The following is a 22,757-nucleotide window of genomic DNA, read 5'->3' on the forward strand; positions in this document are numbered from 1 at the left end:
TAATGTCTGGATACTGAGCCGCCATCACAGTGTAGAGGTCAGCCGGGTAACTGCCAGCCCCAACACACAGAACGGCCGGTTCTCACCGCAATCATTGTCAGAACAAACCTTTATTACCTGGAGGCTTCCTGAATAGACGCCGTGTCCTCACCAACAGACAGGAGCGGCTAATCAGTGATAGAATATTGAGTCTGAATATTCACTGGACTGACGGGGTTAAATGTGCCCCCCAAATCCCTGGCAGTGGAAGAAACCAACATGTCCAGAGCCGTCTGTCCACCCGAATCTCCCGGCCAGCATTCCTTGCGATCTCTTCTATCGCCTTCTCCACCGGCGCTGATCTCTGGGGACGTCACTAATGGGCTTTCCGGATGAATTTTTGGAACCACAGAAGAGAAGTGAAGACGGAGAGGGAGAACCTGGAAATGAGAGAAAGCAACAGATGACCTCAGGACAGACGGATGGGAGTGATGCCCCAACTGGTGGAAACAATCAGTAGGCAGCATTATGGTGTGCTGTGATCGAACCGCAAGGGCTGGGAGGAAGGTTCTGCACCGTCAGAACGCAGCAGAGAGCGCCAATATCAGGAGTCGTGGGTGAGCGGCACTCGGGCGGTGTACACTGCAGTTTTGGGGCTCCTCAGCTCGATTACATGCAGTTCGGGGGTATACGTCCCTTATGTACATGTAGGGAGGAGGTTATTTAAGTATATTTAGCGCACACTCGGAGACTTTCCTGGTGGTCCCATGTGTTACACATAATGGAAAAAGACGAGTCACATGGTGCGCGACCAGGAAGTCACGCCCACTTAGTGTCTGAAGGCGGGGCTTGATAAATATGGCGCCCATGTGCACAGATCCACCTACCAGGTCACACTGTACTGCAGATGGTCGTTTCTGAGCGCCACACGGGTCTGTCCGCCGATAGGACCCCCAGGAACGGTGCTGTCTGAGATGTAATAGAGAAGGTCTATTAACAACCATCTGTTACAATGGGGGGAGGGGAGAAAAGCAAGAACAGGACAAGCAAACCCGAACCCAGACTGCACCAATCAGAAGCCTGGAAGCCCACCGCACCCAGACTGCACCAATCAGAAGCCTGGAAGCCCCCCGCACCTAGACTGCACCTATCAGAAGCCTGGAAGCCCCCCGCACCCAGACTGCACCTATCAGAAGCCTAGAAGCCCCCCGCAACTAGACTGCACCTATCAGAAGCCTGAAAGCCCCCCGCACCCAGACTGCACCTATCAGAAGACTGGAAGCCCCCGGACCACCCATCAGAAGCCTGGAAGCCCCCCGGACCTAGACTGCACCTATCAGAAGCCTGGAAGCCCCCCGCACCCAGACTGCCCCTATCAGAAGCCTGGAAGCCCCCCGCACAAAGACTGCACCTATCAGAAGCCTGGAAGCCCCCCACACCCAGACTGCACCTATCAGAAGCCTGGAAGCCCCCCACACCCAGACTGCACCTATCAGAAGCCTGGAAGCCCCCCACACCCAGACTGCACCTATCAGAAGCCTGGAAGCCCCCCGCACCCAGACTGCACCTATCAGAAGCCTGGAAGCCCCCCGCACCCAGACTGCCCCTATCAGAAGCCTGGAAGCCCCCCGCACAAAGACTGCACCTATCAGAAGCCTGGAAGCCCCCCACACCCAGACTGCACCTATCAGAAGCCTGGAAGCCCCCCACACCCAGACTGCACCTATCAGAAGCCTGGAAGCCCCCCACACCCAGACTGCACCTATCAGAAGCCTGGAAGCCCCCCGCACCCAGACTGCACCTATCAGAAGCCTGGAAGCCCCCCACACCCAGACTGCACCTATCAGAAGCCTGGAAGCAGAGCACCAATTACTAAGGGCGACTTCTGCATTTTGATATTAAAAAAAATGCAATAAAACGAAGCATGGTAATGTTCACAATAAGATTCATGTAGGGGTCCCTACCGTGGCCTCCCCGCCTTAGCCTTTCCAGCCCAGGGCCCCCACTGTGGACTCCCGTGCTCAGGGCCCCGCCATAGCCTTCCTGTTGGGGCTCCCATCAAACACACCCCCCACCTGGGGCCCCCACTGTCGCCTTCTCATCATCACCTCCACTTCCCAGGGCACCTGCCGTTGCCTTCCCTGCCCGGGGCCACCACCGTCGCCTTCCCATCATCACCTCCACGGCCCCCGCCGCGGCGTTCCCTGCTTGAGGTCACTGCTGTGGCTTCACCCGAGCACCCACCGTTGCCCCCCCCCCCCGCTATAGCCTCTTATGGTGGGTCATTCCCTGCTCGGGGCCACTGCTGTTGCCTCACCCGAGCCCCCACCGCTGCCCCCCGCTATAGCCTCTCATGGTGCGGCGTTCCCTGCTTGAGGCCACTGCTGTCGCCTCACCTGAGCCCCCCCCCCGCTATAGCCTCCTATGCTGCAGCCTCCCCTTCTATAACACGGCTGCTCATGGCATGCAGTGTGTCGGAGCACTGCACCCTTCCACAGCCGCCATGTCCAGCAGAGCTTCAGGGAGTACTGAGACAGTGAAGGCTGCGGTACTTACCACAATCAGCCTCGATGCATATTGGCTGTGCCCCGGTCCGATCCGCCATGGCTGCCAGGTCCCGATAATACCACACGTTGTTCTGCACATCATTTTCTGGAGCAAACTGTTGGCGAGGTTCTGTGAGTCTCACGATCCCCACCAGATCCAGATTTCCATCAATCTACACAGAAAGAAGCTGATGAAGCCCTCACACAAGTCCACGAGGGTAGAGGACAATGGCCGGCAGAAGACCACCCTCCTGCCCACCAGTATATGGCCATATTCTACAGCAGGCCCTGGAGATAGTGGTGACGTGTGGCCGCAGGAGTGGTCTCTGGGATCATGTCAGGGGGTTTCCTGTGTGAGGAGACCCCTATAGTAAGGTCATACCGGCACGTATGATGGCGGCAGACCCGAGCCCATAGACCTATAGTCTCCTGCCCCACCGCAGACCCTCACTGTAATGCCGCCGGTGAGCCGCTTCTGTGCTCACCTGACCCTCCATTCTCGTCTGTGGATTCAGCTTCTTGTTAGGGACAAATCCTCGATTTACCAAGATGGTGATTCTGCGGGGGAAAGTGTTACAGCTTGTTAGGGTGGAGGAGCAAAACTAAGGAACACTGGCAAAAACACAGCCCACCCGATCACACCAAGATGACATAGTTACAGCCGGGGCGAAACCCCATCCAAGACATCACTGCGCCTACACCGCCACCCCATCCAAGACGTCACTGCGCCTACATCGCCGCCCCATCCAAGACGTCACTGCACCTGCACCGCCACCCCATCCAAGACGTCACTGCGCCTACACCGCCACCCCCATCCAAGACGTCACTGCGCCTACATCGCCGCCCCATCCAAGACGTCACTGCACCTGCACCGCCACCCCATCCAAGACGTCACTGCACCTGCACCGCCACCCCCATCCAAGACGTCACTGCGCCTACATCGCCACCCCATCCAAGATGTCACTGCACCTACATCGCCGCCCCATCCAAGATGTCACTGCACCTACATTGCCGCCCCATCCAAGACGTCACTCCACCTGCACCGCTGCCCCATCCAAGACGTCACTGCACCTACACCGCTGCCCCATCCAAGACGTCACTGCACCTGCACCCCATCCAAGACGTCACTGCACCTGCACCGCCGCCCCATCCAAGACGTCACTGCACCTGCACCGCCGCCCCATCAAAGACGTCACTGCACCTGCACCGCCGCCCCATCCAAGACGTCACTGCGCCTACATCACCGCCCCATCCAAGACGTCACTGCACCTACATCGCCACCCCATCGAAGACGTCACTGCACCTACACCGCCCCCCCATCCAAGACGTCACTGCGCCTACACCGCCACCCCATCCAAGACGTCACTGCACCTACATCGCCGCCCCATCCAAGACGTCACTGCACCTGCACCGTTGCCCCATCCAAGACGTCACTGCACCTGCACCGAGGCCCCATCCAAGACGTCACTGCGCCTACACTGCCCCCCATCCAAGACGTCACTGCACCTGCACCGAGGCCCCATGCAAGACGTCACTGTGCCTACACTGCCCCCCATCCAAAACGTCACTGCACCTGCACCGCCACCCCATCCAAGACGTCATTGCGCTTACACCGCCACCCCATCCAATACGTCACTGTGTCTGCACCGCCACCCCATCCACGACAATGATACATTTCCAGCAGCTTTCCAGAAGGCATGGCACCTATGACACGACGCGGTCATCTATATCTAGGAGTCGTGGGTTAGATATTCTCATGTTTATCAGAGAAGATCCACCAGCAGCGATGGAAGTAAGTGATCCCCAACATTTCCATCCCAGTAAAGTATTGGCACCCACCACATAGTGAGATTACATACCCAGAGTCTGTACAGAGGAAGGGGGTGATGACGTGAGCCCCGATCTCCTGAGGTCCCAGCCCACTGGACTCCTGGGACTGTTTACTTGGCTTCACCAGGGTGCGGGGCTTCAGGTAAAGCTCCTTCGAATGATCAAAATGTCCGCTGACCTTGATGGGACGAAACTCCATTGTCTGCAGTTCTGTGGGACTGGACACAAGGCGGCAGAGTCACGAGTCGTGTGCAGTGTGCGGATGTCAGGGTTATTGGGGGGGTGATACACTGACCGCTGCTTTCTCCAGCTTTTTACCCCCTCTTGGGTTCTTCAAACCAGGATTTCTGACAAAACTTTAACCTAAATCTCAACCCTCATTGGAAGCGACACCCATTTTTTACATGAGGGACAAATAGTGCTTAAAACACACAATGAAGAGATCCAAAACTAAAAGGCAACTTGCACAAAAAAAAAAAAAAAAGGCACAATCTAACATGACCCACCAAAGTGGAGCACTCACTATAGGAACCTGCTGTCGTCAGTCTTTGCCACCAAACTATGTAGGATATTAAATACTGACCTTGTGGATGGGATTGAGAGTAAAGTCTCAGTCTTTGATGACAACACCAAACTATGTAGGATATTAAATACTGACCTTGTGGATGGGATTGAGAGTAAAGTCTCAGTCTTTGATGACAACACCAAACTATGTAGGATATTAAATACTGACCTTGATGCTATATTACAGAATGATATGTATAAGATGAGGGAATGGGCAGACACTGGACAGAAGAGATGTAATGGTGATAAATGTGGAGTAATGCACCGAGGACGGAGTCATCCTATAGTTGTATATACATTAAATAAGTAACTTCCGGACTACAGAACAGGAGGAAGAGCGGGGGATTCTGGGTACAAGTAACTGAGCAGCAACACTCAATGTCAGGCAGCAGCTGCAAAAGAGAGGAGAACAAGAGAGATCCCAACGTATTGTTACCCCTCTATAGATCACTGGTAAGGCCACATCTGGAATATGGGATCCAGTTTTGGGCTCCACATTTTAATAAGGACATTCAGAAGTTACAGTCAGTTCAAAGGCGGCAACTAGATTATTACAAGGAATGGAAGCCGCCCCGTATGAGGAGTAATGGAGGCCGCCCCGTATGAGGAGTAATGGAGGCCGCCCCGTATGAGGAGTAATGGAGGCCGCCCATCTGATGAGAGGCAGAAAAGATGTCTCAGAGGAGATCTCATATGTATAAATACATGTGTGGTCAATATAAAGGACGGCACAGGACTTATTCCTAACAAAGACAATACTAAGGACCAGAGGGCATTCACTGCAAGTGGGAGAAAAGCGATTCCAGCAGCTAAATAGGAAAGGGTTCTTTACAGTTAGAGCGGTCAGACTGTGGAATACACTACCACAAGAGGTAGTAATGGCAGACACTAGAAGAGCTTTATATCAGGGCGGATGATTCCTCAGTACCACAGTGTGGGTTATAGAGGATTTAGTGATGAAATGTATAATGGTGGAGGAAGGTTGCAGTAGACGGAGCGGGGAATCCTATGTAGGCTCCCAAAGATCCGCCATAGACTTCTGGCCACTAAATGGTTAATATCATTATCTTTTTTTACACTTAGACGCTGATGTTATATAAGTTTTCCTTTTCTAGATCCCCCGGACGTCTCACTGTACACTGACCCCTGCCGGCTGGACACGTTCCTGGCAGGGTGACGTCTTCCCAACATACGGTGCGGTGTGAAATGTAAAGATACAGAGAGTGAAAAAATCTTCCCAATTGTGCGATCACCAAGATGAAGAAACGCAGGGAGACCCCGATATCTTCTATGTGCGCCTATGGGGGACCAGAAGGACGCCTTCAGCGTGACCCCCTCCAACACGGCCCCAGGGCGACCCCCCCAACACGGCCCCAGGGTGATCCCCCCCCAACACGGCCCCAGGGCGACCCCCCCAACACGGCCCCAGGGCGACCCCCCCAACACGGCCCCAGGGTGATCCCCCCCCCCCCAGCACGGCCCCAGGGTGATCCCCCCCCCCCCAACACGGCCCCAGGGTGATCCCCCCCCCAGCACGGCCCCAGGGTGATCCCCCCCCCCAACACGGCCCCAGGGTGATCCCCCCCCCCCAACACGGCCCCAGGGTGATCACCCCCAACACGGCCCCAGGGTGATCCCCCCCCCCCCAACACGGCCCCAGGGTGATCCCCCCCCCCCCCCCCAACACGGCCCCAGGGTGATCACCCCCAACACGGCCCCAGGGTGATCCCCCCCCCCCCCAACACGGCCCCAGGGTGATCCCCCCCCCCCAACACGGCCCCAGGGTGATCCCCCCCCCAACACGGCCCCAGGGTGATCCCCCCCCCCCCCCCCCCCAACACGGCCCCAGGGTGATCTCCCCCCCCCCAACACGGCCCCAGGGTGATCCCCCCCCCCCAACACGGCCCCAGGGTGATCCCCCCCCCCCCAACACGGCCCCAGGGTGATCCCCCCCCCCCCAACACGGCCCCAGGGTGATCCCCCCCCCCCAACACGGCCCCAGGGTGATCCCCCCCCCCCCAACACGGCCCCAGGGTGATCCCCCCCAACACGGCCCCAGGGTGATCCCCCCCAACACGGCCCCAGGGTGATCCCCCCCAACACGGCCCCAGGGTGATCCCCCCCAACACGGCCCCAGGGTGATCCCCCCCAACACGGCCCCAGGGTGATCCCCCCCAACACGGCCCCAGGGTGATCCCCCCCCCAACACGGCCCCAGGGTGATTCCCCCCCCAACACGGCCCCAGGGTGATCCCCCCCCAACACGGTCCCAGGGTGATCCCCCCCCCCAACACGGCCCCAGGGTGACCCACCTTCCCCAACACGGCCCCAGGGTGACCCCCCTCCCCCAACACGGCCCCAGGGTGACCCCTCCCTCCCCCAACACGGCCCCAGGGTGACCCCCCTCCCCCAACACGGCCCCAGGGTGACCCCCCTCCCCCAACACGGCCCCAGCGGGACTGCTCATAGGAACTCACTCTGTGGGCAGCGATATGGGGCTGGATGTAAACTGCGCCTCCAGCTGCTGGATCAGGTTCAGCTTCCATTTCCGTCGCTGTATCTAAAAGAGAAGATAAAGAGCCGCAGTGACGTAGCGTCTCCTCCAACCCCACGAGATCCGAAGCCCCCGGCACAGCCACCAGCACTGGACGCTGAACATCCACCACCACCATCCTCAGTGTAATGAGGATCCAGCGACTGAACGGTTAATTACTGGATGGAAAACCTCTGTCCAGGCTCCGATGTGGAAGCAAGACCTGGCCACAATGGCAGAAGGCTAGTCACCCGGCCTCTTCACCGGGGACACCGGCTCAGAGGCAGCACTCCGAGCACTCCAGCTACGGCAAAGAGTGATAGTGTCCGTCCCAGAGAATACCAGCCGTTATGGAAAAAACTGTGCCAGAAAAAAAAAGGGGAAAGGAAAAGAAAAAGGGAGAGGGGGGGAAAGAAAAAGGGAGAGGGGGGGAAAAAAGGGAGAGGGGGGGGGAAAAAAGGGAGAGGGGGAAAAAAGGGAGAGGGGGAAAAAAAAAGGGAGAGGGGGGGAAAGAAAAAGGGAGAGGGGGGAAAAAAAAAAGGGAGAGGGGGGGAAAAAAAAGGGAGAGGGGGGGAAAAAAAGGGAGAGGGGGGAAAAAAGTAAAAAGGGAAAGAGAAAAAAAAAAAAAAAGTGTAGATCTGTCCACGCTGAAAAAGCACAAGCATGAGCAGCTGAAGACAACTGTGTGGACACAGCAGGTACTGCCGTAGTATACTGAACACTGCACAGGGTATATAATCACCTGAGGAGCAGGAACAGCCCCAGTATACAGATACTGCACAGCGTATACATCACCTGAGGAGCAGGAACAGCCCCAGTATACAGATACTGCACAGCGTATACATCACCTGAGGAGCAGGAACAGCCCCAGTATACAGATACTGCACAGCGTATACATCACCTGAGGAGCAGGAACAGCCCCAGTATACAGATACTGCACAGCGTATACATCACCTGAGGAGCAGGAACAGCCCCAGTATACAGATACTGCACAGCGTATACATCACCTGAGGAGCAGGAACAGCCCCAGTATACAGATACTGCACAGCGTATACATCACCTGAGGAGCAGGAACAGCCCCAGTATACAGATACTGCACAGCGTATACATCACCTGAGGAGCAGGAACAGCCCCAGTATACAGATACTGCACAGCGTATACATCACCTGAGGAGCAGGTACAGCCCCAGTATACAGATACTGCACAGCGTATACATCACCTGAGGAGCAGGAACAGCCCCAGTATACAGATACTGCACAGCGTATACATCACCTGAGGAGCAGGAACAGCCCCAGTATACAGATACTGCACAGCGTATACATCACCTGAGGAGCAGGTACAGCCCCAGTATACAGATACTGCACAGCGTATACATCACCTGAGGAGCAGGTACAGCCCCAGTATACAGATACTGCACAGCGTATACATCACCTGAGGAGCAGGAACAGCCCCAGTATACAGATACTGCACAGCGTATACATCACCTGAGGAGCAGGAACAGCCCCAGTATACAGATACTGCACAGCGTATACATCACCTGAGGAGCAGGTACAGCCCCAGTATACAGATACTGCACAGCGTATACATCACCTGAGGAGCAGGAACAGCCCCAGTATACAGATACTGCACAGCGTATACATCACCTGAGGAGCAGGAACAGCCCCAGTATACAGATACTGCACAGCGTATACATCACCTGAGGAGCAGGAACAGCCCCAGTATACAGATACTGCACAGCGTATACATCACCTGAGGAGCAGGAACAGCCCCAGTATACAGATACTGCACAGCGTATACATCACCTGAGGAGCAGGAACAGCCCCAGTATACAGATACTGCACAGCGTATACATCACCTGAGGAGCAGGAACAGCCCCAGTATACAGATACTGCACAGCGTATACATCACCTGAGGAGCAGGAACAGCCCCAGTATACAGATACTGCACAGCGTATACATCACCTGAGGAGCAGGAACAGCCCCAGTATACAGATACTGCACAGCGTATACATCACCTGAGGAGCAGGTACAGCCCCAGTATACAGATACTGCACAGCGTATACATCACCTGAGGAGCAGGAACAGCCCCAGTATACAGATACTGCACAGCGTATACATCACCTGAGGAGCAGGAACAGCCCCAGTATACAGATACTGCACAGCGTATACATCACCTGAGGAGCAGGAACAGCCCCAGTATACAGATACTGCACAGCGTATACATCACCTGAGGAGCAGGAACAGCCCCAGTATACAGATACTGCACAGCGTATACATCACCTGAGGAGCAGGAACAGCCCCAGTATACAGATACTGCACAGCGTATACATCACCTGAGGAGCAGGAACAGCCCCAGTATACAGATACTGCACAGCGTATACATCACCTGAGGAGCAGGAACAGCCCCAGTATACAGATACTGTACAGCGTATACATCACCTGAGGAGCAGGAACAGCCCCAGTATACAGATACTGTACAGCGTATACATCACCTGAGGAGCAGGAACAGCCCCAGTATACAGATACTGTACAGCGTATACATCACCTGAGGAGCAGGAACAGCCCCAGTATACAGATACTGTACAGCGTATACATCACCTGAGGAGCAGGAACAGCCCCAGTATACAGATACTGTACAGCGTATACATCACCTGAGGAGCAGGAACAGCCCCAGTATACAGATACTGTACAGCGTATACATCACCTGAGGAGCAGGAACAGCCCCAGTATACAGATACTGTACAGCGTATACATCACCTGAGGAGCAGGAACAGCCCCAGTATACAGATACTGTACAGCGTATACATCACCTGAGGAGCAGGAACAGCCCCAGTATACAGATACTGTACAGCGTATACATCACCTGAGGAGCAGGAACAGCCCCAGTATACAGATACTGTACAGCGTATACATCACCTGAGGAGCAGGAACAGCCCCAGTATACAGATACTGTACAGCGTATACATCACCTGAGGAGCAGGAACAGCCCCAGTATACAGATACTGTACAGCGTATACATCACCTGAGGAGCAGGAACAGCCCCAGTATACAGATACTGTACAGCGTATACATCACCTGAGGAGCAGGAACAGCCCCAGTATACAGATACTGTACAGCGTATACATCACCTGAGGAGCAGGAACAGCCCCAGTATACAGATACTGTACAGCGTATACATCACCTGAGGAGCAGGAACAGCCCCAGTATACAGATACTGTACAGCGTATACATCACCTGAGGAGCAGGAACAGCCCCAGTATACAGATACTGTACAGCGTATACATCACCTGAGGAGCAGGAACAGCCCCAGTATACAGATACTGTACAGCGTATACATCACCTGAGGAGCAGGAACAGCCCCAGTATACAGATACTGTACAGCGTATACATCACCTGAGGAGCAGGAACAGCCCCAGTATACAGATACTGTACAGCGTATACATCACCTGAGGAGCAGGAACAGCCCCAGTATACAGATACTGTACAGCGTATACATCACCTGAGGAGCAGGAACAGCCCCAGTATACAGATACTGTACAGCGTATACATCACCTGAGGAGCAGGAACAGCCCCAGTATACAGATACTGTACAGCGTATACATCACCTGAGGAGCAGGAACAGCCCCAGTATACAGATACTGTACAGCGTATACATCACCTGAGGAGCAGGAACAGCCCCAGTATACAGATACTGTACAGCGTATACATCACCTGAGGAGCAGGAACAGCCCCAGTATACAGATACTGTACAGCGTATACATCACCTGAGGAGCAGGAACAGCCCCAGTATACAGATACTGTACAGCGTATACATCACCTGAGGAGCAGGAACAGCCCCAGTATACAGATACTGTACAGCGTATACATCACCTGAGGAGCAGGAACAGCCCCAGTATACAGATACTGTACAGCGTATACATCACCTGAGGAGCAGGAACAGCCCCAGTATACAGATACTGCACAGCGTATACATCACCTGAGGAGCAGGAACAGCCCCAGTATACAGATACTGCACAGCGTATACATCACCTGAGGAGCAGGTACAGCCCCAGTATACAGATACTGCACAGCGTATACATCCCCTGAGGAGCAGGAACAGCCTCAGTATACAGATACTGTACAGCGTATACATCACCTGAGGAGCAGGAACAGCCTCAGTATACAGATACTGCACAGCGTATACATCCCCTGAGGAGCAGGAACAGCCTCAGTATACAGATACTGTACAGTGTATACATCACCTGAGGAGCGGGTAGAGTGTTGTTATATAGGAACTCTCTCCTATATAAAGTGTTACCTGCCAAGCTCCGAGCCCAAAGGAGGTGACAGGGATGAGTAAGAGGAGCCATTTCACCAGTGGGTCCTTCCTGGACTCTGTGGAAGATGAGACTAGTCTCTGTGAGCCGCCATTAGGACCTGGTGGAAGAAAAAACTATGAATAAAAAGCACAATAGGGTCTCACCCAAATCACTCAGAAAAGGTGAGAAGAGCTGTGCGCTCGCCATGTGGCACCTAATACAGCGGCTGCACAAGCCACGCAGGACCATGAAGCTGTGGAGCAAATCTGCGCGGCTGTGAGAAGACGAAGGTCCACAACACTGAGATAGTAGCGTGTCTGTGCTTTATTGCACGCGTTTCGCTGTGCATCCTCACTTCATCAGGAAGTCAGATACGGGATGCACAGCGAAACATGTTGCAATAAAGCGCTGACACTCTACTGTCTCAGTGTTCTGGACCTTCCTCTTCTCACATGCGCGCAGATTTGCTCCACAGCTTTATTCTATTTGTAGGACCTTCTATAGACGCAGAGGATCTTACTGCACAGCGGCGGGGAGACCACACACCCCCCAGCGGCGGGGAGACCACACACCCCCCAGCGGCGGGGAGACCACACACCCCCCAACGGCGGGGAGACCACACACCCCCCAACGGCGGGGAGACCACACACCCCCAGCATCTTTCCACAACATCTACTGGTCAGTTCACAGATGATAAGCCTAGAAATGAATGGTAGAAGTACACAGAGTACATCATCTCCAACCCTGCAGAGAACACAGGGTTAAAGGCAGCTTTACTAATCTGATAGCAGCAGAATATAGGGCGCGATGAAACCACCAGTCAGGGGTGTGGGCGGAGTTATATACAGGAAGCCGCCAGTCAGGGGTATGGGCTGGGTTATATACAGGAAGCCGCCAGTCAGGGGTATGGGCTGGTTTATATACAGGAAGCCGCCAGTCAGGGGTGTGGGTAGGGTTATAAACAAAAAGCCACCAGTCAGGGATATGGGCGCGGTTATATACAGGAAGCTGCCAGTCAGGGGTGTGGGATTGGTTATATACAGGAAGCCGCCAGTCAGGGGTATGGGCGGGGTTATATACAGGAAGCTGCCAGTCAGGGGTGTGGGCGGGGTTATACACAGGAAGCTGCCAGTCAGGGGTGTGGGCGGGGTTATATACAGGAAGCTGCCAGTCAGGGGTGTGGGCAGGGTTATATACAGGAAGCTGCCAGTCAGGTGTGTGGGCGGGGTTATATACAGGAAGCTGCCAGTCAGGGGTGTGGGTGGGGTTATATACAGGAAGCTGCCAGTCAGGGGTGTGGGCGGGGTTATATACAGGAAGCTGCCAGTCAGGGGTGTGGGCGGGGTTATATACAGAAAGCCACCAGTCAGAGATGGGAGCAGGATTATACAAAGGAAGCCGCCAGTCAGGGGTGTGGCATGATTATACACAGGAAGCCACCGGTCAGGGTGGTTGCGGGGTTAGTCAGAAAGCCACCAGCCAAGGGTGGGGGCGGTGTTATATACATGAAGCTGCCAGTCTAGGGGTGAGCAGGGTTATACACAGGAATCTGCCAGTCAGGGGTGTGGGTGGTGTTATACACAGGAAGCCGCCAGTCAGGGGTGTGGGTGGGGTTATACATAGGAAGCTTCTATTTCGGGGTGGGGGTGGGGTTATAGACAGGAAGCTTCTATTCAGGGGTGGGGGAGGGGTTATAGACAGGAAGCCGCCAGTCAGGGTTATGGGCGGGGTTATATACAGGAAACTGCCAGAGGTGTGGGCGTGGTTATAGACAGGAAGCCGCCAGTCAGGGGTGGGGTAATTCACAGCTTCACTCTTAGCTCTGCTACATGTACAGTACATCAGACAGAACAGGCATTTTGTAAAGACTACGGCCTGCAGTCCAGTCAGTGAGGTCCCGGAGTCAGGCTTCAGTGTCTGGTTATACTGCCATCAGGTTATATGTAAAGCTTGCGGCAGATCCCCTGTAATTTCCCACTGTTGAATGACTGACGGCAGGGCTCAGGCTAGATACTGTCACAAACCGGGTCGGGGGGGGGGGGGGGGGGTCACGCAGCGTCTCTCCACGAAACTGCACCTCGCAGCCCCACCCTGATGCCTCTAATACGTTGGAGCCACATGATATTACCTCGTCACTTCCGCCAACATGTAACCTTGGGAAGCAAAACGACACATAAGGTCCACTTGGTTTAGTATAACACTGATGCCTCCTGTCCATGCGGGCACAGGGAGGGAGACAGAGCACACCGTGCAAACTCCAGAACGGCACCCATCTTTCTCACAACCCCGACAGACCGCCAGAACCTTTCCACTAGCCCAGTGAAGCAGGATTCTGCCGGCCCAGTACAGTGATCTGCCACCAGTTCCTCGTTAGAAATAGGCCTGGTCTGTTAACAGAACTATATCAGGCCAGAAACCAGCCCAGGTAGTGTGTAATGGTAAACCGAGCTCACAGACATGGGGTTCAGGGATCGAAATAAAAGAAACAGCCCAAGATTAAATTATATATTTAATCGCATTAAGGGCACACTAGATACTATAATATATACAAGATGGGATTTACAGGTATTATGTCAGAAGTGCAGATACAGATACGCTATAGTTACAAGCAGATACACAGATGGATCAATTACCTAGTACCTTATGGCTAGGCCTGATGCTGACTCAGCACAGGGGGCGCTGTGGAGCCGCGGATTTCCTTGGGACGTTTCCCACACATGACACGATGCGACTTTTCCAGAGAAAAGACGCACACAAAACGTCCGCTTTAGTTTTTATGAACCTACGTACCCCCCATGTCCCATCCCCCTTGTGACCTAAGACTGAGCTGGACATAGGCTGTACTTCCGGTTTTCAGCATTTCTCCGCCTCTGAGTGTCCCATGTGGAAGATATGACCATCATATTTCTAGTCATGAGTTGATCTATTCATAGTTATGAAACATGATAGGTCTGTGGGCTTCCAACGAAGAGTTATTAATTTTGAGCCGATCCGCACGTCACACTATTTATTTGTGACATGCATCTTGCCGACGTGAAGCCGGAAATATGCCTGCCCTATTTGTGGGAGCAAAGCACTCCCCAATATTGTACCTTTTTCCTCGGAGCCATATTGACTACAGAATGTGTTTGAAGCTGTCCTGAATCTTGCAGATGCCGCCACCTTCTCTTGATAGCAGGTAGCCTTAATCTAATCAGGATCGCTTCCTGTATCTTGATTAACTTTTGTCACCCTGCCATTTGGTGACCAGATCTGGGGGATTCCTCCTTGCTGCAGCGCAGGAGGTGTGTAAATGAAAAGTAACTGCTGACTGACATGTCATATTCCTCATAATAGTCTTCACAATATTTCTCACAGATACATGCTGCTCTGCCCCCCGCTGACTGATAGTGAGGTCGGGACCGTCCTGATTGGCTGCACCTTGTCGCTGTTTTGATGACTCTGCTGTTATTTACATGCATTATTCAGTGCGGGTGCTGCCGATGCCGATGATTGACCGAGGCGCTGTCTGCTCAGTCAGACCACATGCAGAGGCACTGCAGCCCGATATCTACAGACTCATATGGCCATCTCTCAGGTGTGGGGGTAAAATCTTGCGGACAGGCCCCTAACTGACGGCCGCTCTGGGACACAAAGTTCTCATCTACAGAACAGGGTCACACGTCACTCTTCTAGGGAAAGTGTCCACTAGGGCTTACGAGAAACATTCCTTCTCTAATTGCTGAAGTCCATTTGATGTTGACAGCGCTGCAGCCCATCAGCGAGTTCAGCGGCTTGTGCTGCCTGCTCAGAAAGAGCCACTGAGCTCAGTGATTGGCTGGAGCATTGCAAACAACAGAGACCAAGGCTGCGGCAGAGAGGGGTTGCTGGACTTGGGGAGTCAGCCATACTCCATCTGGTCCTTTATCATGACCGTAGCTTATAGCCCAAACAACCCCTTTAAAAAAAAAAGAACAAGCAGAAATCTATATTGGCCCAGACTGTAAAGCTACCGATCCTGCCCGGTGACAGGTGCCCGGTGAGCGTCAAAGAAAAAAAAACCTGATCAAAAAGTCACGTGCCCAAAAAACCTGCGGAACGCGAAGGCTGTGACCGGCCATGTGCTACACCCTGAACTCTGACCTACGCGATCGGCCCTGGACTGTACGGCGTCACATGCAGCAGTATTATACATCCACCTTAGGCCTTTTGGTACTTTACCGGTCTCCTCTCACTTGGCGGCTGGACGCAGAGCCTCCACGTCTCATCGCTCTCACACAGGGCGGTCATGTCAGCCGTGATTTTCATTCACAATCTTTCCAACATACGTGATCCTCGCGTTAGAGTGGACGCACAGTACTATAAGCGCAAAGATACTCGCCCCACTGTCATTTACATATGAAGACAAGAGACATCAGCAACACTTACACATCTGGAGACTCCATGGGCGAGATCTGGGCCGCAGACAAGACCACCGAGTCTGGAGGAAAAGACACTGCAAAGAAAGCAGAGGAGAAATCAACGCGGCACGCCAACCCCATCAGCATCAGCACTAACAGTGATTAAAAAAAATGACAAGCTGAGGATTTAACTCCCGGCATTTCCATAAAGGAAGGAAAGAACTTGCTGTTTTGCCTGTTCTAAAGAGGAGGTTTAATCGCAGATGGCATTGCTGCTTCAATAAAATGGAGAGAGAACATTAGAAAATATAATTCTTCTGGCAGCTGTGTATATGGAGCCAAGTCATCGTATATTGCTGGATAATCCCCAGCTTACTAAAAGAAAAGAAGCTCTGACAGAGGGAGCAGTTAGGATGAGCGGCTACAGGTAGGCCGAGAGCAAGAAGACTTGGATCTTGCCAGTGCCACTTCTTCAGCCTCATCAGATGAGGAATTGTGCTATCCAGTGCTACTGCACCATATCTTCAGCCTTATCAGATGAGGACTTGGATCCTGTCAGTGCTACTGCTGTCGTATCGTCAGCCTCATCAGTTGAGGAATTGTGCCATCCAGTGCTACTGCTTCATATCTTCAGCCTCATGAGATGAGGACTTGGATCCTGTCAGTGCTACTGCCGCCATATCTTCAGCTTCAACAGGTTATATGCTGGTGACTATGTGTGGGGAGGTATCATAAAATTAGGGAGAGATGTATGGAGAGGACCGGTTATATAATGGAGATTATATGCGGGAGGTATCAGGAGATTAGGGAGAGATGTATGGAGAGGATATGTGCTGGTATGAGCAGGGGGATATTGCGTAACCTGCAGGATTTTAATCCATGATGGCGTAGTGTGTTACTAACTGTAATCTTTGAGACTGTGGTCCCAGCTCTCTTCAGGTCATTGACCAGGTCCTCCTATGTAGTTCTGGGCTGATTCCTGATGTTTCTCTGAATCATCCTTACCCCACAAAGCCAAGAATTTACTTGGTCCGGGGCTCCATGCAAGATTGACAGACACATTGTGTTTCTTCCACTTTCTAATAATTGCGCCAACAGTTGTTGTTATCTCACCAAACTGCTTGCCTCTTGTCATGTAGCCCAGCCCAGCAGTGTGCAGGTCTACAGGTTTGTCCCTGGGGTCCTTAGACAGCTTTTTTTTCTTGGCCATAGTGGAGAGGTTGGAGTGTGATTGTCTGTGGACAGGGGTCTTTTATACAGGGGAATTACTGAGCAATTAATGAGTGCAGAGTAGGAGAAAACACAACAGGTCTGTGATAGCAGAATTCCTGCTGATTTGTCAGTGATAAAATACTTATTTCATGTAATAAAAAGCAGATTAATTACTTATAAATCAGACAATGGGATTTTCTGAAGTTTCTTTATTTTCCCCACTCTAATGTCCCACCACAGTACATACTTTACACTTGCGCCCTACTGTGCCTGTTATGTGGCAAAAACAAGATGGGGTCCCCCCTATTTTTGGTAGCCAGGTAAGGTAAAGTACACAGCGGCAGCCTGCAGCCCATAACTTTACCTTGGTAGGTAATCCAATATCGAAGTCACTGCACACTGTATTTTTAGATTTTTGCAAATAAGAAAAAAAAGAACCCTGGGCTCCCCCCAAATTGGATAATCAGCCAAGGTAAAGCAGACAGCTGGCATCTAGTATTCTCAGCCTGGGAAGGGCTATGGTTATTGGTCTCTTCCCAGTTTAAAATCAGCAACCCGCAGCCACCCCCGAAGTGGTGCATCCATTAGATGTCCCAATTCTGGTCAATACCTAGCTCTTCCCTTGTCCTTGTGCAGTGGCAAACGGGAAAATATATGGGGTTGATGTCAGCTGTGAATCTACAGCTGGCATCAAGCCCTGGGATTATTAATGAGTGGGAGTCTAGCAGACACCACCATTACTAACCGAGATATAAACAGTAAAAAACATAAAAAAAATTTTAATAATAAAAACATTCCCCGACAGTAGCCCTCATTCACCAATTTATCCTAAAAAATAAAAAAGCAATGTAATCCACATGAAGGTCTCACGACGTTACCAGACTCGCTGTCCCAGCCTATGAAGAACACTCAGAGAATGAACTCCATAGACTGGGACAACAGCTGCACAAGAAGCACCGCTGGCAGAGAACTGAAGTGACCTCATGAGCTCACAGCAAAGGGAGAACCGCCGCTGGCAGAGAACTGAAGTGACCTTGTGAACTCACAGCAAAGTGAGAACCGCCACTGACCGTGAACTGAAGTGACCCCGTGAGCTCACAGCAAAGTGAGAACCGCTGCTGACAGTGAACTGCAGTGACCTCGTGAGCTCACAGCAAGGGTGTAACACAGAAGAGTAAAGCTGGGTTCACACTAAACGACAGCGACAACGACGTCGCTGTTACGTCACCATTTTCGGTGACGTAACAGCGACCTTGTAAGTCGCTGTTATGATCGCTGCTTAGCTGTCAAACACAGCAGAAGCAGCGATCATAACGTCGCTACATGTGCAGAGAGCAGGGAGCCGCGCTTAGCGCTGGCTCCTTGCTCTCCTGCAGCACACATCGGGTTAATTAACCCGATGTGTGCTGCAGCTACATGTCACAGTGCAGAGAGCAGGGAGCCGCGCGCACTGCTTAGCGCTGGCTCCTTGCTCTCCTTGCTACAGTATGCATCGGGTTAATTACCCGATGCATACTGCAGCCACATGTCACAGTGCAGGAGCCGGCACTGGCAGCAAGAGCGGAGGCTGGTAACCAGCGTAAACATCGGGTAACCAGGGAAAGGTCTTCCCTTGGTTACCCGATGTTTACGCTGGTTACAGCTTACCGCAGCTGCCAGTGCCGGCTCCTGCTCGCTTCATTTCGTCGCTCTCTCGCTGTCACACACAGCGATGTGTGTGTCACAGCGGGAGAGTGACGACCAAAAAATGAAGCTGGACATTCAGCAACGACCGGCGACCTCACAGCAGGGGCCAGGTCGTTGCTGGATGTCACACACAGCGACAGCGACGGGACGTCGCTGCAACGTCACAGAAAATGGTGACGTAGCAGCGACGTCGTTGTCGTTGTCGCTGTGTGTGACACCAGCTTAAGAACCACTGGTGGCTGTGACAAGCGGTGATGTCATGAGTTCATCACTGCGGTTCTTACACATGGTATCACGAGACCCAGCGGCACTGACCTACGGTGAACTCATGTCACCGCCACTAGTAGTTCTCACTCTACTGTGTTATCCCCGTGCTGTGACCGTAGTGTCGGCTCCGGTTCTTATACAGCAGTATTAGCCGCTCTCCCAGCCTATCAGGTACGTTCTGTGAAAGTTCTTCATAGGCTGGCACAGCGAGTCTGGGAACGTCGTGGGACCTCCATATTGGTTACGGCAGACCTGCTGGGGAACACATTAGTGAATAAGGGTGTCTTATCTTTATTTCCTGAAGAATTCTCTCATTTCTTTCAGGGGGCGCTTTTGTAGAACGTCATGAGACCTCCATGTGGATGACGACAGAACTTCAAGACTTTTTTAAAAATTGATAAAATGATTGCTCGAGTCGGGGGCGTTTTTTGAAATAAAATAATTTTTAGATCTTTTTTTTTTTTTTTACATCTACTGGGTAGTAGTGGGGGCGTCTGATAGATTCCCACCCATTACTAATACCAGAGATTGATGCCAGCTGTCAATTCACAGCTGACATCAACCCTATATATTACCCCAATTGCCACTGCTCCAAGGCAACGGGATGAGTCGGGGCAAAGCACCAGGATTAGCGCATCTGATGGAGGTGGCTGTGGGCTAATAATTATTAGGCTGGGAAAGGCAAATATCATTGCCCTTCACAGCCTGAAGAAATCAGCCTCGGCTGTCTGCTTTACCTTCCCTGGATATGAAAAAGGTTGGGGAACTTCTTGCTTTTTTTGAGGGTTGCAGCCCGCAGCTACTGCTGTACTTGTGCTTGTTAGGAAAATTAGAGGGGACCACAGGTCACTTTTTTCATGAAGTAGATATTAAATCTGCTAAATAGTTGTACAAGGGTTCTCTCCCCCTCATTCTCTCCCCCTCCCCCTCATTCTCTCCCCCTCCCCCTCATTCTCTCCCCCTCCCCCTCATTCTCTCCCCCTTCCCCTCATTCTCTCTCCCCGCCCCCTCATTTTCTCCCTCATTCTCCCTCTCATTCGCTCCCCCTTCCCCTCTCCCCCTCTCATTCTCCCCCCCTCTCATTCTCTTCCCCTCCCCCTCATTCTCTTCCCCCTCCCCCTCATTCTCTTCCCCTCCCCTCTCATTCTCATTCTCATTCTCTTCCCCTCCCCCTCAATTTCTGGGTCTGTATTGTGCTATATACTACATGAAGGTGCCTAATGCTATCTGTGTCTGCACTGTGCTATACACGGGCTGTATACTACATGAAGGTGCCTAATGCTATTTGGGTCTGTACTGTGCTATATACGGGCTGTATACTACATGAGGGTGCCTAATGCTATCTGGGTCTGCACTGTGCTATATGGAGCTGTATACTACATGAGGGTGCCTAATGCTATCTGGCTCTGCACTGTGCTATATACGGGTTGTATACTACATGAGGGTGCCTAATGCTATCAGGCTCTGCACTGTGCTATATATGGGCTGTATACTACACATGAGGGTGCCTAATGCTATCTGGCTCTGCACTGTGCTATATACGGGCTGTATACTACACATGAGGGGTGCCTAATGCTATCTGGCTCTGCACTGTGCTATATACGGGTTGTATACTACATGAGGGTGCCTAATGCTATCTGGGTCTGCACTGTGCTATATACGGGCTGCATTCTACATGAGGATGCCTAATGCTATCTGGCTCTGCACTGTGCTATATACGGGCTGTATACTACATGAGGGTACCTAATGCTATCTGGCTCTGCACTGTGCTATATACGGGCTGTATACTACATGAGGGTACCTAATGCTATCTGGGTCTGCACTGTGCTATATACGGGCTGTATACTACATGAGGATGCCTAATGCTATCTGGGTCTGCACTGTGCTATATACGGGCTGTATACTACATGAGGGTGCCTAATGCTATCTGGGTCTGCATTGTGCTATATACAGGCTGTATACTCCATGAGGGTGCCTAATGCTATCAGGCTCTGCACTGTGCTATATATGGGCTGTATACTACATGAGGGTACCTAATGCTATCTGGGTCGTCATTGTGCTATATGGGGACTGCTTAATGTTATATGGGGGTTGCATAGTGCCCCTCTGGAGCTGTATGCCCCCCATTGCTGTATATCCCTTTCCTCAGTAATATGTATGCCCCCCAGTAATGTGTATGTCCCCAGCCTCTCTTGTGATGTATATACGGCAGTGTCAGTGTGCTCTATGTGCGGCCATGTCTGTTAGTGACGGCCATCAATCAGCGTGGCACAGACACATGCCCAGGAGGAGCTGGATGGAGACAAGCGGGGAGGTGAATGAGGCTGCTGCCGTCTTCCATATATTAGAAATATCTCTAATGTGTCTGTGTGCATGTATGATGTGTATCTATGTATGTCAGTGGATATGACTGTGTCTAGATTTATGTCTGCTTATATGTGTACGTATGCCTGTATGTGTATGTATCTATGCATGTCTATGTGTGGATGGGGCCCACTGAGACTCTTTCGCCCAGGGCCCGCAAAAACCTGGAGCCGGCCGTGATGGTGCTGGTCACACAGCAGGATTATTACACAGGTGTGACATATTACGGTGCTGGACACACAGCAGGATTATTACACAGGTGTGACATATCACCTTGCTGGACACACAGCAAGATTATTACACAGGTGGGACATCTCACCGTGCTGGACACACAGCAAGATTATTACACAGGTGGGACATATCACCGTGCTGGACACACAGCAGGATTATTACACAGGTGTGACATATCACCTTGCTGGACACACAGCAGGATTATTACACAGGTGTGACATATCACCTTGCTGGACACACAGCAGGATTATTACACAGGTGTGACATATCACCTTGCTGGACACACAGCAGGATTATTACACAGGTGTGACATATCACCTTGCTGGACACACAGCAAGATTATTACACAGGTGGGACATCTCACCGTGCTGGACACACAGCAAGATTATTACACAGGTGTGACATCTCACCGTGCTGGACACACAGCAGGATTATTACACAGGTGGGACATATCACCGTGCTGGACACACAGCAGGATTATTACACAGGTGTGACATATCACGATGCTGGACACACAGCAGGATTATTACACAGGTGTGACATATCAAGGTGCCGGTCACAGATTTATTACACAGGTGTGCCTTAGGCTGATCAGAGTTAATGGTCACCCAAAAATGTGCGCTTTTGTCACACAGCACAATGCCGCAGGTTGTCAGCCTGCAATTGTCGTGCTGATTGCAGGGATGTCCTCTCCCCCGGTAGTCCCATAATTCTCGTTATTCCCGGTCCTCACCTGTCCTCTTGCTCTCAGTAACCTCTGAACTGCGGCCATGGCGGCTCTGGGCATCACGTGACGCTTTAGAGCTTCCGATACGAATGAGTCGTCGAAACCATGGAAACCAGTCAGCGTATGGACGGAAGTCGGGAAGA

At 52.2% G+C, this 22,757-nt stretch overlaps 1 protein-coding gene across 1 annotated transcript; it reads right to left on the reverse strand.

The window, feature by feature from the left end:
- Positions 1 to 91: 91 nt before the first annotated feature.
- Positions 92 to 22,686, reverse strand: LOC142259444 (surfeit locus protein 1-like). Its single transcript, XM_075331861.1, has 9 exons — positions 22,621 to 22,686; positions 16,156 to 16,222; positions 11,748 to 11,866; positions 7,396 to 7,478; positions 4,385 to 4,573; positions 3,011 to 3,083; positions 2,536 to 2,698; positions 867 to 948; positions 92 to 419 (listed from the first exon to the last, which is right to left on the reverse strand). The coding sequence occupies exons 1-9, from the start codon at positions 22,672 to 22,674 to the stop codon at positions 356 to 358; spliced, it is 894 nt and encodes a 297-aa protein (XP_075187976.1). The 5' UTR covers positions 22,675 to 22,686; the 3' UTR covers positions 92 to 355.
- Positions 22,687 to 22,757: the final 71 nt, after the last annotated feature.

Source organism: Anomaloglossus baeobatrachus (assembly GCF_048569485.1).
Source record: "Anomaloglossus baeobatrachus isolate aAnoBae1 chromosome 9 unlocalized genomic scaffold, aAnoBae1.hap1 SUPER_9_unloc_1, whole genome shotgun sequence".
NCBI lineage: Eukaryota > Metazoa > Chordata > Amphibia > Anura > Aromobatidae > Anomaloglossus > Anomaloglossus baeobatrachus.